Raw genomic sequence first — 16,977 nt, 5'->3', positions numbered from 1 at the left:
TGCGAGGAGGAGGGGGGGGGTTAGAGTGTGGGTTCGTTGCTGGGAGGTGGACCGCCAGTTTCCACCATACAGGGAAGGAATGATAAGGAGGGAGCGAGCAGGAGAAGGAAACAGATACAGAGGGGGACAGAGAGGGAGGTACGAGAGATAGAGTCACCGTAGTTGTTCTGTTAGGAGCAGCAATTGTAGGTCTAGTAGCAGCAGTATAGCGGTGATAGTAGGATTATTACTTCATTGATGCATTAATCCTTAGAGTAAAGCACTGGTGCCATATTTCTGGGAGGTCACATCGAGTTACAAGTCTATTACATTCCTCCCTGAGCCCCATTGTGCCAGGAACAAATGCCAGACTTCCTCAGAGGTGCACACCTATTGCCAAAACAACCTCCTTTGTTGCATCAGTGTATTTTAGATACAGAGAAATAAAGAGGAAGGAAAGAAAAGCGCGAGGGAGGAAGAACATAGGCGAGGAGACAGCAATGAAAGACAAGAGGAAGGAGGTGAGGAGAAGGAGAGGTCAACAGTTAGACGGGCGCTGGCCTCGACGTGACCTCATCCTTCTATAAAGGGCCCGGCGAGGAGAGGAGAGGAGAGGAGAGGAGAAGAGAGGAGAGGAGAGGAGAGGAGAGTTAAAGGAATGCTCAGGCCTCCTCAACCCTCCTTGCCCTCTCTCCCTCGCTCCTCCTCCCATATCTCCCCCAGCAAAACAGGGCAGCGAGGGAGGAAGGGAGGGAGGGGGTGTTGGTGATAAAACTCCAGACGTTCCCTCATTTGATGGTGCTCTGCCATGTCAGTGCATTCTTGCATTCCTCCCGAGCTCTTTCTGTCTCTCTCCCCCCAAATTCCAATTCAACATATTGTAACGAATAGACAACAAAATTACCAGAGCATGGAGGTCAAAGGCGGATAAGATCCCGGTCCATTTTTTTCTTTATTTCTTTTTTCTCAGATCATCTCACAGAACAGAACAGAACAGTCGCACAGCGGTTCGTGAAATAGTCAAGAAATGTAATGTATTGATTCGTGCACATGTAATACACGTAATTGTGAAACGGGAAGTATAAAGAGCGGCGAACGTCACGTAGGGAGGAGGTCGGGGTGGACGGGTGGATCAAAAAACATTGGACTTTCGCCCAGGAGACCGCTGTTCGTGTTTCGTGTGAAACCAGAAGTCAACGTTGATTTATTTGTCACTTAACTTTTAAAAATAACATAGCACTGGGTAAAATTTTGAGCTATGACCCAAATATAAAGTTTAAAAATAGCATTAAACTGGGTAAAAGTAACCACCGCTTTTGGTCTAATTTTTGACCCAACAAAAATGTAAATATGATATTGTTACTGGGTCAAAATAACCATATATTGGTATGGCTGAATAACCAAATGTTAATATTGACATATTAACGCTTCAACTGGGTCAAAATAACCAAGTGTTTTGGCCGAATTTTTTTTCCTAAACCTAACTAAGTTGTTTTATTTTTAAAAGACTGGAGCAGAAATTGACACGTCCGTCATGTGTTGCTGGACATTCGTAGGAAAACATACAAAAAATATGTCGCTGACAGTCATGCTGAGCATCACCAAAAAAAAGGGAAATTAGTACACAAAAATATTAAATTTCGTGACTATTTCATGCACAGAAAGCTCCTCTTGCACCCCTGTTAAAAATTAATTATTAAATGAATTACTTTTTTTAAAGTGGCTTACAAGATATAACAGTGCAATTATACAAAAACAATGCAAGGGAACAATTAGGCTGCAGATCATTCTCCCTTTCTCCTGCTATCTGTCTCTGCCACTCTCTGTCTCCTAATCACCCTGCAGCTCTGTCTGGAGAAGGTGATACAGGATAGATAGCGGGCAGAAAAAAAAACAGGAGGAGCACCATAAAGCTGTTAGAGAAGGAATATTAAAGAGATATTCACTTATTAGGGGTCAAACAGATGCACCAGCTAGTGTCCTTTTGTTCCTGTGCCTCCTCCTCTCCTTCCCTTGGACCTCTTAAATGCTCTTTTTATCCAGCTTCACAAGTGTTGCACGACTATTGTTCCCTTAAAGTTCAGCTAATGCCCCCTCCTTTTAGAGATGAAATAGAAGTGTCCGGTGGGGCAACAGCAGGAACACATAAATCAAGTCAGAAGCCCCAAGAGCCCTCTCTCCTTGGGGTCATTACAGGTCAAAGGGTCATTTCACAAGAGGTTAGGCTGAGCAAGGCCAGAGCGCTGCCTGGGTGAGTGTGTGTGAGGGCGTGAATGGACGTAGGAGAGAGATTAAGAGTGTGTATGTGTGTGTGTGCAGTTTAAAATGAATGGGTAGCAGATTTAAATATGAGTAACTGTGTGTGTGCATGTGTGAGAACAATAAATGTTGTGACCGTGTGCTTTTATTGGAGGTCACGGGGTAAAGGGGTTTGTCCACGGCAGCCTATATATATACCAAAACCTGCTACTGTGAAAACACACGCAGTCACTAAAAAAAGCTCCTGCTGCCTGTCACAGAGTAACACATGGTCACCTGTCTTAACAGGGTATCACCCAAAACAATGCCTCTCACCAGTGGCAACGTGACACGTTTCTGTCAGCAACACTTCCCACACTGCCGAGCGCGAAGCCAAGTGTGTTAAACAGTCAGCAATCTCAGCTCGTTGCGAGGCGGAGCGTTCTCCGACTAAACGAGATGGGTCGACGTGTTTCAAACAGGCAGAGAGAATATCCCGGTTAAGCCTCGCCCCACAAAGACCCCAGTGTGTAGGCCGATGGGACTGTGTATAAGCTGAGGCTGGGCAAGTTTATACAAGTCGTGGACTTGTGCGTAGTGAAAGACAACTGTCTCGGTCGGTAAGGCTGTTAAGATGTGACTTTTGCCGTGACTATTGAGGCTTTACCGGGGCTCAGGGTTGCTTAGGGGAGAACCGTTTCTCCATATCACTGTTATGGTTAGCTAAGAGAAAGAGACTGGTTTGGCAACGCTTTTGTTTTTGTGCTGCGTGCCAAGATTTTCAAGGTCTTAGTCAGCAATTTTTGCCCGATCTTGTTTTGAGAAATACACTAACTGTGTTTCTGTTTCTTTGTCCCCTCCCTCTCTCCATCCACCCTCTTCCTCCATCTCTTCATCTTCTCCAGGTTCATTAACGCCAGGAGGAGAATAGTCCAGCCCATGATTGACCAGTCAAACCGTGCAGGCAAGTCTCCTATAGTTACTGTATTCAAGTCACGCAGGCGAAAGCCGTCCACACTCCACCATGCACTCGGAGGCCCCTGCGCTGGTAAATACAGGACTGATCCCCCATCCTGGAATGTCCAAAAACCTCCCGGGGTTTTCCCCTTTCAGTGTCGTGACTGACCACTAAAATTAAGAACCAAAACATTAACAGCAAGCATTAATCAACTTTGACGTGCCATTTGGGGTGAGAAACTATTATTAAAATATAATAATTTGGCTGAAAATGAGTTAACGACGAGTGGATTTATTTTTCTTAGCCTGTAAACAAAACTAGCTGTGTTCTCAGTAGAGTTTGCTCTTAACCCCTTCCTCTCCCCTTCGCCATCCAGGCAAAAAGGAAAAAAAAAAACCTTCCTCAAACCAAAACATAAAGAGAGCTACACCCGTTTCTTTTTTTGGGTGACCGTTGTTTGGCTTTTTGGCTCCAGACCTGTTTTTACCCCCCACCCCCGTCTCACTCCTTTAAACTCCCCCCCACAACCCTATTTGTGGCTGTTTCAGGGAGCGAGGGGAGTGAGCGGTCCCCCTGGTGCATGGCTTGGTTTGGACTGCCGTAAACTTTATTACCTGTAATAGGGGTCAGAGGTCAGGGTGGCATTAGGGGCGCAGTAAAGTTCAAAGGCATTCAGTGGGGCCGAGTTCTTGCTTTTGCTTGACTGACCCCCAAACAGCCTGAATCGAAGGTAAGTGGATTTCTATGAGAGCAGAACAATGGAGGCGAGCGAAAAATAGGAACCCTATCAGGTTTCACTTATCGTTGCTGCTCAGTTATAGGCAGTATTTATTAGATAAAGCATTTAGGTAGGCGCAGATTCTGAGGCCACTCAGCAAGAATGACTTATTGTTGCCACAGAGGCAAACCGATCAGAGCTTCAGCCTGGAACTCATTTTGTTCTTTTGATCATGTGTATAATCCTACTTTGATAGGAGCAGCAATTATGTTGAAGGTCATAAACAAAGCTGTCTTTGCGTTATATAGCAGCAATGTTTTGGATTGAAGTTATTATAGTCTTAAAAGTCTCTTATTTTCAAAATGTTGTCAGAAAAAACAAAAGTTCCCGTAAATGCTTGATTGAATGGTGTTTGGTTTGAATATTTCACTCAGTGTAAATATTAGATAGCTTTGATGAAGAGCTGATGAAAAAGCTGATTCACATGTATGATGACATATATATATATGATGCAGACAGTGGCTGTGTTTCCATTCACACATCTTTATGCACATTTTGAAGTATCACATTAGAAAAGCTGTATAGAAACGGCAAAATTAGATTTCTCCATTGCAAAAAAAGATTTTTACGCTTGCCTTTGCCGGATAAATTCTAAAGTAGTAAACTTTTAACTCACATGACTGATCAGCTGTTTCCAATGTCAGCATCTTCTTGGAGATTCCCATAATGTGCGAATCAAGCCCCCATGAAGAGCACCGCGCTTCGATCCTAATTTTCGTAGTGGTCAAACGGCGGTACTACAACTTCTGTGTCCGTCACGTGATGCCATTGGGCCCAAAAATACTTTTTCCCCATAGACTTACATTGGGAAGGAGATGTCTATAACTCAGTGGATAATTTTTTTCAGGTAAATGAACTTCCCAGTATAAATACATGAATGACCCTTATTTAAATCATCAGGTCCTAAAAGTTGTAAAATGCACTAATAGCCGAATACAGAGTTATTTCCCTTCCTCCGCTCATGTGAATGAGACCAAGACCGAGGCTGGAGCGAGGGCTGGGAGGAGGAGTTAAAGGAAACGTTACTGTGTCTGCTTTATGGGCCCAATGGATGCGGAAGATTGCCGGATGATCCGGGTACTTTATCACTCGGCAGTTGAGCCATTTTGGCTCCATGCGCCACTGAGCAACTCTCATGAAACAACGGGAGACCGCCTCCAACGCTGTATCCAGTTCTCTTTATACATCCATGGTTTGAATGCTTGTCTTCGTCTCCGGACAACATGAAACATGGCCGATGACAAGAAGATAGCTGACAAGAAGGAACAATTAAAACGTACCCAATTCCTGACACATGATGGTTCGATGGCCAAGCTGACTTGTTTTGTTTCTGGTTCGCAACCTCTACTTCTTCTTCTACTCTGTTTACTGGAAGATTACAGCCATACTTAGCCTTTAGCGCCAACTTCTGACCAAACTACGCTGTAGCCGAGTTGATTCGTTCTAAACCAGTTGATGGCCTAATTCGCATTTCTTTTTTTGCGGCATTTCATGTTTGCTTAAAATACTCTTGACAAATGAATGGAAATACAGCTACAGTGGAACTGACAAAAAATATGTTAAGTACAATCTAATTTGATCCACCATCCATCCATGTTTGATTGGTTTTCTATCAGTCATCCTGTAAACAGTTGTCACCTCTTCCAGATGGCTCAAATCTCACCTCAGTGAAGCGTAGTGTGTGTGGAACTCTCTCAGTCCGATCCCTATTAGAGCATTTGGACGCATTAAAGTCTACCAGGGGCTTACAGTGGAGAGCGGGCTGCACAGACACGGAGCAGAATGACGTTGAAACACAACGGCGGCTCCCTGTGCGTGCACCGGCCAACAGATGATCCCGCTTCGGCCACTGAGCCTTAATTAAAAGCACTAATTGACCACTCCGTCTCCTCCCTCCAATCCCTCCATCCCTCCCCTCCCTCTGTCTCCTCCTCCATCCACAGTAAGTCAAGGAGCTCCCTACAATCCAGATGGCCAGCCGATGGGGGGCTTCGTCATGGACGGCCAGCAGCACATGGGAATCAGACCACCTGGTAAGGCTTTCTCTCTGCGTGTCTGTCCCTTTCTTTCCTCCCATCTTCCTTTCCTTGCTGTCGTTAGCTCATTTCCATGTCTTTGCCCTCCTTTTCCCTGCCTCCTTTCTCATCTTCTAACAGTATCTCTAGTGTGTTTCATACAGTATCTGGTGGTTTACTCTACCAGCCATGTCTTTTCTCACACACGAGCACTTAGTGGAAGCTATACGGTCGCCGTGTGGAGGTTTAAGTGTAAGCTGGGCCGGTATGTGCACCCTCAAACACAGTGATAAAGACACACACGTACTGTACACACTGCTGCCTCCCCCTCCTTAGACACACAAACCAGAACAGGTGTGGTCAATCACATTACACAACCATCCCCTTCCTGACTCCCACTCCCTTGCTCTCAGTCCCTCTCTCTCTCTCACGCCATCAGGTCTAATCCCAGAGTTTGTCCTTAAGCTCCTCTCCTCCTCCTCTATCCCCTGTTTTCTGGGATTCTCTCAAGTCTCTAACCCTATCTCACCCTCCACTCAAAGTCAGCAGGTTTGGATAAACTGTCAGGCTACTTAACCCCCCCCCTTTCACCACACCTCGCCCTGCCACATTTAAGCCAGTGTGCTTCTCTGCTATGTTGTCTGTCAAGTTAGTTCCTCTGTGTTTTTCCTGTCAGTCTGCAAACATTTTCTTGGTTACACTTGGTTGCAATAATTGAATGAAAACATCCGGAACTGGGTTCGGCTGAGCTGTGTGTTAAAACACTGCCCTTTAAAAACTTCATAAGATGCTGTGGTGGTCTTTTGTCCGAATTGTCTCTAAAAGACGAGGCCTTAACGCTACTAAAACAACACTCCAAGTGTATTTTGTCCAAATATTTTTTGTTTGTCAATTATTTTAATATTTTATTTACAAAATCAACGCATGAGAAATTTTATTTTTACTTTATAATATTTTTGACAGTTTTCATATTAAATGTACTTATTTTTTGTTATCTTATTTACATTGTTATTGATCTTATTTGTTATTATCTAAGTTTGACTTGATCATATTTCATTATTATAATAAAACTACTCCATTTGGAGTCAAAATTATACAATTTAGTTTTTTTTTTATTGATTTTATACCGTGCACAATGGTAGAATGTGATGATGCACAGGGTAAATGTCATAGCCAAAGGCTCCATTGTGTGCACGTAGCCTCCTGTAGTGGATATCAGTAGTATTTTATAGCCAGATTCCCTTTCAAGAGGTAGAAAAACCCATTTGGCACACTTTGGGTATCCAAGTGGCCCAACGGAGAGTCCTCCTGGTCCTATCCTTACTTAAAAATCTTTGTAGAATCTATGTGCTTTGTGTTATTTCTATCTAAAAAAAATTAAATTTTCCCTTTGGTTCATCACAGTTTACTCAGGCATAATAACAGTCACAATGTTACTCACACTGGGGATGAATCCTCTGAAGTCTTACCTCTCCATAGAGACCAAGATCATGCATATAGACCTGGTAGTTCTGGAGCTATTCTTGATTTGTTTTGGGTATGTCTGTCTAGGTGAACCACACCTTCCAGCACCCTGTAGGGCTTAAGAGGTTAAATAACTTTAGTTGGAGTGGATTGACATATTACACCTTTTTACCATGGTTTTGCGTCTAAATGCACTGCCTCTGTGTTTCTCAGGAGCAATGGGTGGAATGGGCATGAACATGGGCATGGAAGGTCAGTGGCACTACATGTAGCCCCGCCCCAGTCCGACCAATCGCAACACAACGGGGGATGTAAGTACACACTGACTCACAGATTTTTTTTTTAATTCTCCACATTGGTGTCCGTTTTCAATGGGGGGGGGGTCTCAGACTCAGATATACAGTACATCATTCATGTAAACAGTCACTGCAGATCAGGAGGTGAGAATCTGCTTTTAGGTTGCAATTTAAAGCGTTCATAAAAATGGGATCTCTCACTGGTTTTGCACCAATATACTTCTGGGTGTTTTAGTTAGCGTAAAGTCCTTGTTTTGCAAATGTTCTCCAAACTCCATTCTTAATTTGTACTTTTTTTCTTTCTTTTTCATTTAAATGTTTTTTTGTTACAAACATGGCCTCGTTCTTTTCTCTATTAATCTTTCTCAAACTGTCCCACCCTCAGTCTGCTGATAAGAGCGTTTGATCACAACCTTGTAACTCTTTGTGTATGTAATGTGTGTGTGTGTGTGTGTGTGTGTGTGTGTGTGTGTGTGTGTGTGTGTGTGTGTGTGTGTGTGTGTGTAGCTGTCTCTCTCTCTCATATATCCAATAGATACAGTAACAAACATCCTTAAAAAACATCCTCCAAGAACAAGAGAGAGAGATGAAGAAAGAGGGGAGAGAGAATAAAAGCGAGTTTGAACATGCATACTCGTATACATTATACAAATAGCAATTATTGATGATAATCAATGATGCAAATATGTTTTGAATGAAACTATTGGAAATCAAGCATTCGTGTAATGTTACAAATATCTATGAAACATTGAAGGATGATAGGAGGATATGAGCAGGAAGAAGGCGAATGGGGGTAAAGAGGGGAGAGAGGGGTGATGACAAGGAAAGAAGGCGGGGTTGGGTCGGGACAGGGGGGGTGGGCGGCGGTGAGATAGGGTGGGGTAGGGGACTAGGTGGGGGGTTGGTTGGGTGGGGGGGGGGGGGGGGGGGGGGGGCAGGTAGGACGTTGCCATGGCAACAGACTGATTGGCAAAAATGTAAGCAGTCGTCACTGGTGCAAGGAGAGAGAGAGAGAGAGAGAGAGAGAGAAGTGAGCGCCCCTTAAGTGTCATAAATCTGCCGGGTTGCTGTTGATGCATGAGCCACATTAATACACACACTAACCAGCTAGAGGAGACACCCCCCCATCCCTCACCCCCCACCTCACCCTCCTCTCTCTGTCTTTTTAATGCTCGCTCTGTCTCACTCCCTCTTTGTGTTTTTTCTCACTGTCAATTTTCCTCCTCTATCTCTTTCACACAAACACCTTTTTTTTCTTCTTCTTCTTCTCTTTAATTCTCTGCCTCTCTCTATCTTTCTCTCACCTCCTCTCCCCCCCTCTCTCTCTCTCCCTCCCTCCCTCTCTCGCCCCAGGGCCAAATAGACTCCCACATAATTCTGGATGTATACAGGCTTGGTGTTGTCACAGTGCACAGTGTGTATAAAGTGGCTACGGGTCCAATTGTTGTGAAACATCATTGTTCAGTGTGTGTTTGTATACCATGTGTGTGTGTATGAACATACCTGTGTGGGTGCTTCTATACCATCATATACATACATTCATATGTGAAATACATTCGCCCATGTGTGGGTGTGTGCACGCGTACAAACGTGCGCGTCTGTATGACTGTGTATGTGTGTGCATGTGTGTGTATGGTAATAGGATTACTCCTGGCACAGGGAGGGGACACAAACTAGTGCAAAATGGAGGAGGTAGCCAGCAGGGTATGGAGCTTAGCTGGGCCTAATTGACTAGATCCAAATTAAATATGCCATCACCAGAGGTGTGACCAATGGATTTGACTTATTCAGTTTACAAAAATAGAGACCATTAACCCTCCACAGAACGTGCGTGTGCGTGTACGTGTATGTGCGCGCCTCGGTGGAAATACGCCGCCCCTTGTTTCTGTCACAAATGTCCACGACCAAAGCAATGACAGAAAATCTCACATCGAATGGCATCTTTCGGGTTTGAAATGCAGGGAGACATGGTAATAGAAAGGCTGCGCTCTCAGAATGAGACGTGTGTGTGTGTGTGTGTGTGTCTGTGTTTCTGTGTGTGAGTGTGTGTGTGTGTGTGTGTGCGTCTGTGTTTATGTGTGTGAGTGTGTAAACATGAGGGCTGGTTCGCCGTGTCCAAGCTGCCTCTTTCCAGCAGCTGCTAGCCTTCCCAGCAGACCTTGCTTTAAACAGCCTCAATTTGCCTGCTGAATCTCGTAATTGGGCCACCAGAGGAATCCTCTGCGAGACGGGCAAAAGCACAGAGAGAGGACGAGTAGACAGCGGAGGGAAAAAAGACACAGAGAGAGAGAGAGAGAGAGAGAGAGAAGGGGTAGACAGAAAGAGGGAGGGGCGGATGAAGAGATGGCGAGCGAGAGAAGCGTAAACGACAAGAGGGAGGGGTAGAGGGAGTAAAAGGAGGGAGGGAAGGAGATAGAAGCTGGGAGAGAGATGGTGACAGAAATATATCTCCTCTTCCTCACGACTAGTCGTTTCTTTACATCTTCATCAGCTAGCCGTCGCTAGCTGCTAGCTCGCCTCCGTCAAATATTGCTACTTTTCCTTTCTAGGTCAATTAAATGTAAGTGATGTGTTATATTCTTTCATGACCAATTAAATTAATAGGTTATTACGGCGGGGGGGTGGGGAACGGTTATCTTATTTGATTACGAGAGCACAGGTTCATTATATTTTATAAGCAATTTTCATTAGCAGAGTTGAGGTTTTGTTACCGCGGGGCTAAATTGAGCGGTTATTGTGCTGGGGAGCGCTGAGCCTTGATACAGAAGGTGTGTCTAGCAGTCACACTGAAACATTAGTTAAAACTAAAGCCAATTAGTCCTGCTTAGTGGAGAGCGTTATGCTTTCCACCCAACGATGATTACAGAGCTTAGATCCCCTTGCGAAACAATACACCTGTCAGCGGAGATGAAGCCCGGCAAGTGAAGCAGAAGCGAGCCGGGCCTTTGATAGCGACGAGAATGACTCCGGGCTGACCCTTACCCCCTTTCCCTCTTCTTCCACCTCCCCTGCTTTCCCTCTTCCATGAAATTAGCCAGGGGGCGGCCCCTGAAAACTGTAATTTTCAGTTTCAGGACAATAGTTATCACAGGGTGGAAGAATTAATTATGGCGCAGAGCGTATGGAATTTTTTCCGGCCCTCCCCGCTCTCAGCTTTTCCCAAAATGTCGGGCAGAACGCTTGAGTGAACGCTGCCTGTAACCCCTTTGCTGCCAGTCTCGGCTGGAGGCCCTTTGTCCCAGGATTCATTGCTCCAATCATTAAGCGCAAATTTGTTAACCTTCTGCCGAGAGGTCAAGATCCCTCCCCTCAACCCCCCAACTTCTCTTTCTGCTGGATGAACTTTTACTATTAACGAACACTCGGAGAAAAAAAACAGGTCCCGATGGGGACTTTGTATTGTCCATGTGAATGTGTGTCCCTGTTGATTTGGCCCCTCTGGAATCCCCCTTGGAGTCTAAGAAAGAAAGAAAGCTCAATGTATTGATTGGCTTATTAAGTGAAAAACCTTATTAGCAACGTGTGCTCTTTCATGCACGCATTGCGTTTATTAGAACCTTGACATGGATTTACTTCAGTCATCAGGACGCTCTCGTTATCCAGGGATGCATATGCAGGCAACAAACAACTTAAAGCAACAGATCCTTGATTGTTTTGCTTTTATTTTATGATATTTTTAGTTGTAAATAGTCATTATTGGGATGTTTAGTCTCTTGTCAATAAAATAATTACTTCTGCTCCTTGTTTTTTTTTGTTTCTAACACTTCAACTGCAGAAAACATACAACAAAACAAACAATTACAAATACAGAAACTTGCAAAATAGACATTCAATTGTCTGAAAATGCAATGGACCATTGCTTTAACAATATGGTCTGCACCGGATTTGACACCGCTAATGGCTCAGCTTGTTGTAGTGCCACAGGTTACGTCCCACAATAGAAAGGTCACAAGTTTGATGCCATTAGGTCCAGAAAGATATGTAACCCCCACCACCTTGCTCAAAGGAAAGGAAGCTTATTGAAGCTAGCGCAGCTCACATAATAGCTCGCCCCTCTCTCGTATACATACGCAAGTCGCATCTCTTCTCCTCAGGTGAAAACTGACGGATGACGGGAATAACAAACGAGGGCCCTTTGCGTTCACTCCTCCGTTGTCCTCCCCGCCGCACCTCATTGTGCTTTTCCCTGCCCGCCTTTGTGTCGTCTGTAGTGGCCCTCTCTTGTGTGTGCGGCGAACGCGTGGACTGGCCCCGGGCGCTCTCAGGTGACAGGCGGCCGCGAGCCTTACCTCTCCTCTTTTGACAACAATGGCCGTGGGTTCCTCGGCGGGGACTTTACACCAGCAGAGATGGATGGCGGCTATTGTTTGTCTGTAAAGAGAGGAATGTAGGGAGAGAAGAGGGTGAAGATGGATTTCTTTACTTTATCTTTCATTGTGTGAGGAGGATTGACGGCATGCAGCAGGTTGCATCGGTTTAATGGGTTTCGGTTGATTTGTGACATGACTTTTTTGATGTCAAGCTTTGTTCATCAGTCTTGACTTGTTAATACTAACCTGGAACAGTTTCACCTCCACAGTCAAATGCTGACTGTTGACAAGCAAAGATAAATCAAAGGCTAATGTTAAGTTTCCTTGTAGTCAAACAGATTATGCAGGAAATGTTAAGTACGGGGCTTCGGTATCACTTCAAGTCGATCATGTGTGTTTGGTCTCTAAGTCCTCTCCTACTGTTAAAGTAGCATTACTGAGGGTGTAGGATTAACTCACTAAACCCTGCGATGCTCTCTCTCTCTCTCTCTCTCATACATCCACACAGTCTTAGTGAAGGGCAGGTTTTGGTCTGTATATTCTGACCCAGATTAGCACTTTGTTGGGTTGGCAGCAGTCGCCACACACTATCCTGCTCCTCCAGGGTCGTATCAGCGGGTTCAACCATGTTCATGTGCTCTCGGGCCTGAAAGTGTAACGTGAGAGTCTGCTTTCAGAAGCCTGGTGTGATCTATTGTCATATTTAATGAATGTTTAATGACATCTAACTCATTCAACAGTTTGCTTTTGCAGTTAAATGCGTTCTGCCACGGTGGCGGAGACAACATGCCAGTTTGCTCAGAGCTTAATAACATCCCCATGACTTTGCACATGCACTCAAGTTTTTTTACTTTGTTCAAATTTTGAACAAATTTACACGTTACTGCTGCCAGGCAGAGATGCTCACAAGTCATTTTTTTGCAAATCAAAGTATCTTATGGTTGTAAATAGAAGTTCTATCATCTGCTAAACGCCATCCAGTCTGCTAGGAACACGGCATATCTATATCTAAGGAATTCAAAGCATGTACTGTATCACTCCTTTATCTATTGGCATATATCAGCATTGATTATCTGTTTGGTATGTGATCACTTTAAACAGACTATTGCAATGAAAAAAAAAACAGTAAACAAATATATTTTGCCCCTAAAAATAGATATAGACTATATAAGACATTATTAGGCATGCAATAATAACCATAACCTATTTTTCTTCAACAGTTAGAGTACAATATTGTATAATTACACTGAGTCTCCAACTAATGACAGCTTATAATATACTGTAATTTAGCACCTTTAGCCTCTCAAACACAGTCATTTTTTTGCAAATCTCAAGTCACTGTGTTTGACTTAAGTGAGACTTAAGTCCAAGTCTCCGCTGCCAGGTGAAACCTTGTTGTCTCTACAACATCAGCGGGTTTCAACCGATAGAGGACAGAGTAATCCAAATAACATCAGTGATACTGTCTGAGTAGAAACTTTAAAATGAATCCTCTCTCTGATCAGCCATCGCAGACTCCAATCTGTTGGCCAAATGCAAACTCCCTCATTTACCTGATCCAAACCTGATCAATGATCGACCATTTTGATCTTCCCTTTCCTCAGAACGGCAGGGCAAACCAGGGGATCACCTGTCTCACAGAGGCGTACGGAGCACGGGGACGGGACTCCTCGACATCATGACGACGACAACTACCAACAGCAACCCCTCTGTCCACATCCAAGACCCAACAACATTTTTATTCGGCTGATATGTGCAACACGGAGAACTTCCACCGACTGCTTACGATCCTTGTCTATGTATCCAGTGACGGTGACGCACAGATTATCAAACTATGTCCGACCCAGATGACCCCCCTCCCCTGTCCCGACAGACCCTGTCCTCTTCTCTGGTGGGCACTAGACTTCGCCCCCTTGCCACTGCCCACTAGGTCCACATGGATTCCTCCATTACAAGTGATTGTGATTGCGATTGCGAGCGTAGATGACACACGAGAGAGACACACTGTGTCCTTTCGCCTGTACCTCCGGCGAATGCAGCACCTGGTGATATATTCTAGACTCTTTGGCAAACAAAAGAGACTTCCTGAGAAGAGCACTCCACTCTTTGGGACGATGGAATTGGACCAAGGAGAAGCCAATGTCTGTATCTGACAGGACACTAACAAAGCAGAAGAGGTGCCCTTTAAAAAATATAGTGGATTGAAACATGGAAGGAGGGAAAGCAAGAGAAAAGAAATTAAAAGTATAACTATATCAACCCCTAGTTTGGGAAGTGAGTGGAGAAAGAAAATATACTGTATACTGTTGTAAAATTACGCTGGACTCTCACAAGAACTGGGAATTTAAGTATTGTAAATGCTATTGTATTGTTCTGCATATTATGTTGTTTCTAATAGATTTTTTAAAAAAAGGATGTGAACTTTTTTCTCTTTTTTTTCCTGATTTCTTTCCACACTATGTGTGTGCCGTCTCCATCAAATTTGACCTCCTGCCCCCTCCCTCCATTGAATCACAATGCATTTTTAAAAGAAGAAAAAAAAAGTGAATAAACGGACAATTCGATCAGTTTGTTATTTCTCGCAGGCTTTTATTTGGATGGTAAGAGAGTGATTCCGATTTTTTTTTTTACATACAGTACACACAGCCCATCCACATACATGCAGGGTGCAACTAACTTGTATTGCTGTTGCTGTGTCTACACCCTGTAACTCCAATTTTGGTGATTTTTCTTTTTTACATTTTCATATCAGTTGATTGTTCCTCTACTGGCGGAAAGTTTTTACTGGTATAGAAAACTCTCTGACCATTCGGGGTCACGAAACTCTCCCATAACTCATTGGATTAACTCCAAACACAAGGACTTCAAGCTAAACAGTTTCTGAGAAGCTAACATTTTGGGATGTACAAGGTTTTTTTTAATCCAATTGCCATTGTCCAATTTATCGTTTTATCCATTTTATGCTCTGTTCACACGAGGACGGACGCATTATCTTGGTGTCAACATGACTTAACATCATGACAGGCTGACAAACATGATGCAGAGCTTCAGCTAATGCTCACAAACAAGCTAAAAAAAGTCACTGCGGATGGGAAACTACAAGTGTGTGTCCCGCAAACATGTTGTTTCCTGTTTTTCTCCATGTGTGTCTGTGATTGAGGGCCTCTGAGCGTCTATTCCAGTGTCCTATTGATGTGTTTTATGTCACAAGGCCGTGCACTCGCATGGCCGATGGATTCTCCTCCCCTCAGTGTTTGATGCGGCCTGATAGCAGGGAGAGGCAGAGGCTATGGGAAAACACCATTTATACCACAGTCCATTCATTTTGATTTAACCAGATGATGTAATGCTGATCAACAGACAGGAGAGAATGTAAAAGTCACTGTGTGTGTGTGTGTGTGCGTGTGTGTGTGTGTGTGTGTGCGTGGCAGTATGCATGTGAAGGGGGAACATGTGTGCGTGTGTGTGTGTGCATAGTGTGGGTTATCAATGCATCCATTATCCATTGCTTCAAACATGTATTACGCACATCTTTAAGATTCCTTTGAAGACAAGTCATGTTTCGTATGCTTTTACTTTGAAGGGTATATATGTACATCTGTGTTGTAAATAAATACTTTTTGTTCAAATAACAGAACTCATAACTAGTCTCACATTATCTTCCTACAAGCAGATATGACATATAAAAACATGCATATTACTAGTTGTTAAATAATTCTAACAAAAAAAGTGAACTTCTGTATGCACAAATGACAGATTCCCATGGAAAGAAAAGCAGAGGTCCATTTATACTTAAAGGAACATGCACTTAAGTCAACTTTCCTCCCATTGCTGTGGATAATGTGCAGCTAATTGCACAAAATCTTCTCGAGGATAAGAGGGGCTCGGCGATTATCCTTCATTTAGCGTTAAAATTCATTTAGGTAAAACTGCTGCAAACATGTAAATGGGAAGATTAGTTCTCCCTCACGCCTTGTTGCCCGCAGTCAAAGGGCTCCGCTTGAAGCCCAGCGCTGTGCAGCCCATGTTGTCTCCGGGATACACTGCACTTCAGGAGGCAGAGAGGCTGAGAGGAGACGAGAAGAGACTAGAGGAGACGAGAGGAGACTAGAGGAGACCAGAGGCGACTAGAGGAGACGACAGGAGACGAGAGGAGACTAGAGGAGAAGACAGGAGACGAGAGGAGACGAGAAGAGATGAGAGGAGACTAGAGGAGACGAGAGGAGACGAGAGGAGACTAGAGGAGACGAGAGGAGACGAGAAGAGATGAGAGGAGACTAGAGGAGACGAGAGGAGACGAGACGAGCCGAGCGACTTTTATCTAATTGATACATTTCGGAGAGCAGCCCTGAATCCCAAAGTCAGTGTCTTCTTGTTCTTGTTTTTTCTCAACCCAGCGAACAAGAGAGACTCTGTTTTATCCATAACAATATGCGCGTGTAAATCAATACTCTCCCATTCTCCTCTGCTCTATCTCTCCTCCGCGCTAACTATTGTGTTTTTACTGCCTTTTGCACCAAGTGAATGCTATTTACACTAAAGAAGAAGAAGAAGGAAAAAAAAAGACACGCTCTTAAAAAACCCAGGCGACGTTTTAATTGCTTCGCCTCTTCTCCACCATGGCTGGAAAATCCGAGGCTGTGAAATGTGAATTCCTGAGCCTGTGGCCGCTGGGAGCTGTGGAGACAGAGAGCAGAAAGCCCATGCTTGACTGCCCTCTTTAGGGAGGCCTGGTAACTGTCCTGGGCTGACACGGTTTGGAGATGGCGCACAGCTCCACCTCTCCTTTTACGCACGGACGTCAACCACACAAAAACGCGTGTGGAGGTTTGATAAAAGTGGAAAATACTTAATTGAGATACAAAAAAAAGTAAATCTGCAAAAGAAGAGTGTACTGCAAAGATGAATTAAAAAGAAAAGTAGTCTCATATCTCCTTTG

General features: G+C 44.1%; 1 protein-coding gene across 9 annotated transcripts in view; it reads left to right on the top strand.

Annotated features, from left to right (window-relative positions):
- The window catches only part of LOC119495195 (homeobox protein Meis1), a 234,174-nt gene extending 218,499 nt beyond the window's left edge, over positions 1–15,675 (top strand). For 7 of the 9 annotated variants that reach the window (XM_037781445.1, XM_037781444.1, XM_037781443.1 and 4 more), the window contains 3 exons: positions 3,123–3,181; positions 5,897–5,986; positions 13,643–15,675. In XM_037781445.1, coding sequence (XP_037637373.1) covers positions 3,123–3,181; positions 5,897–5,986; positions 13,643–13,788 — 295 coding nt within the window. In that variant the 3' untranslated portion in view covers positions 13,789–15,675. Of the gene's footprint in view, positions 1–3,122; positions 3,182–5,896; positions 5,987–7,645; positions 7,744–13,642 lie in introns of all 9 variants that reach the window. The other 2 variants (XM_037781441.1, XM_037781448.1) reach the window with 1 other exon arrangement.
- The last annotated feature ends 1,302 nt before the right edge of the window (positions 15,676–16,977 follow it).

This window comes from Sebastes umbrosus, chromosome 10 (assembly GCF_015220745.1).
Source record: "Sebastes umbrosus isolate fSebUmb1 chromosome 10, fSebUmb1.pri, whole genome shotgun sequence".
NCBI lineage: Eukaryota > Metazoa > Chordata > Actinopteri > Perciformes > Sebastidae > Sebastes > Sebastes umbrosus.
This window is presented reverse-complemented; position numbering and strand designations above follow the sequence as displayed.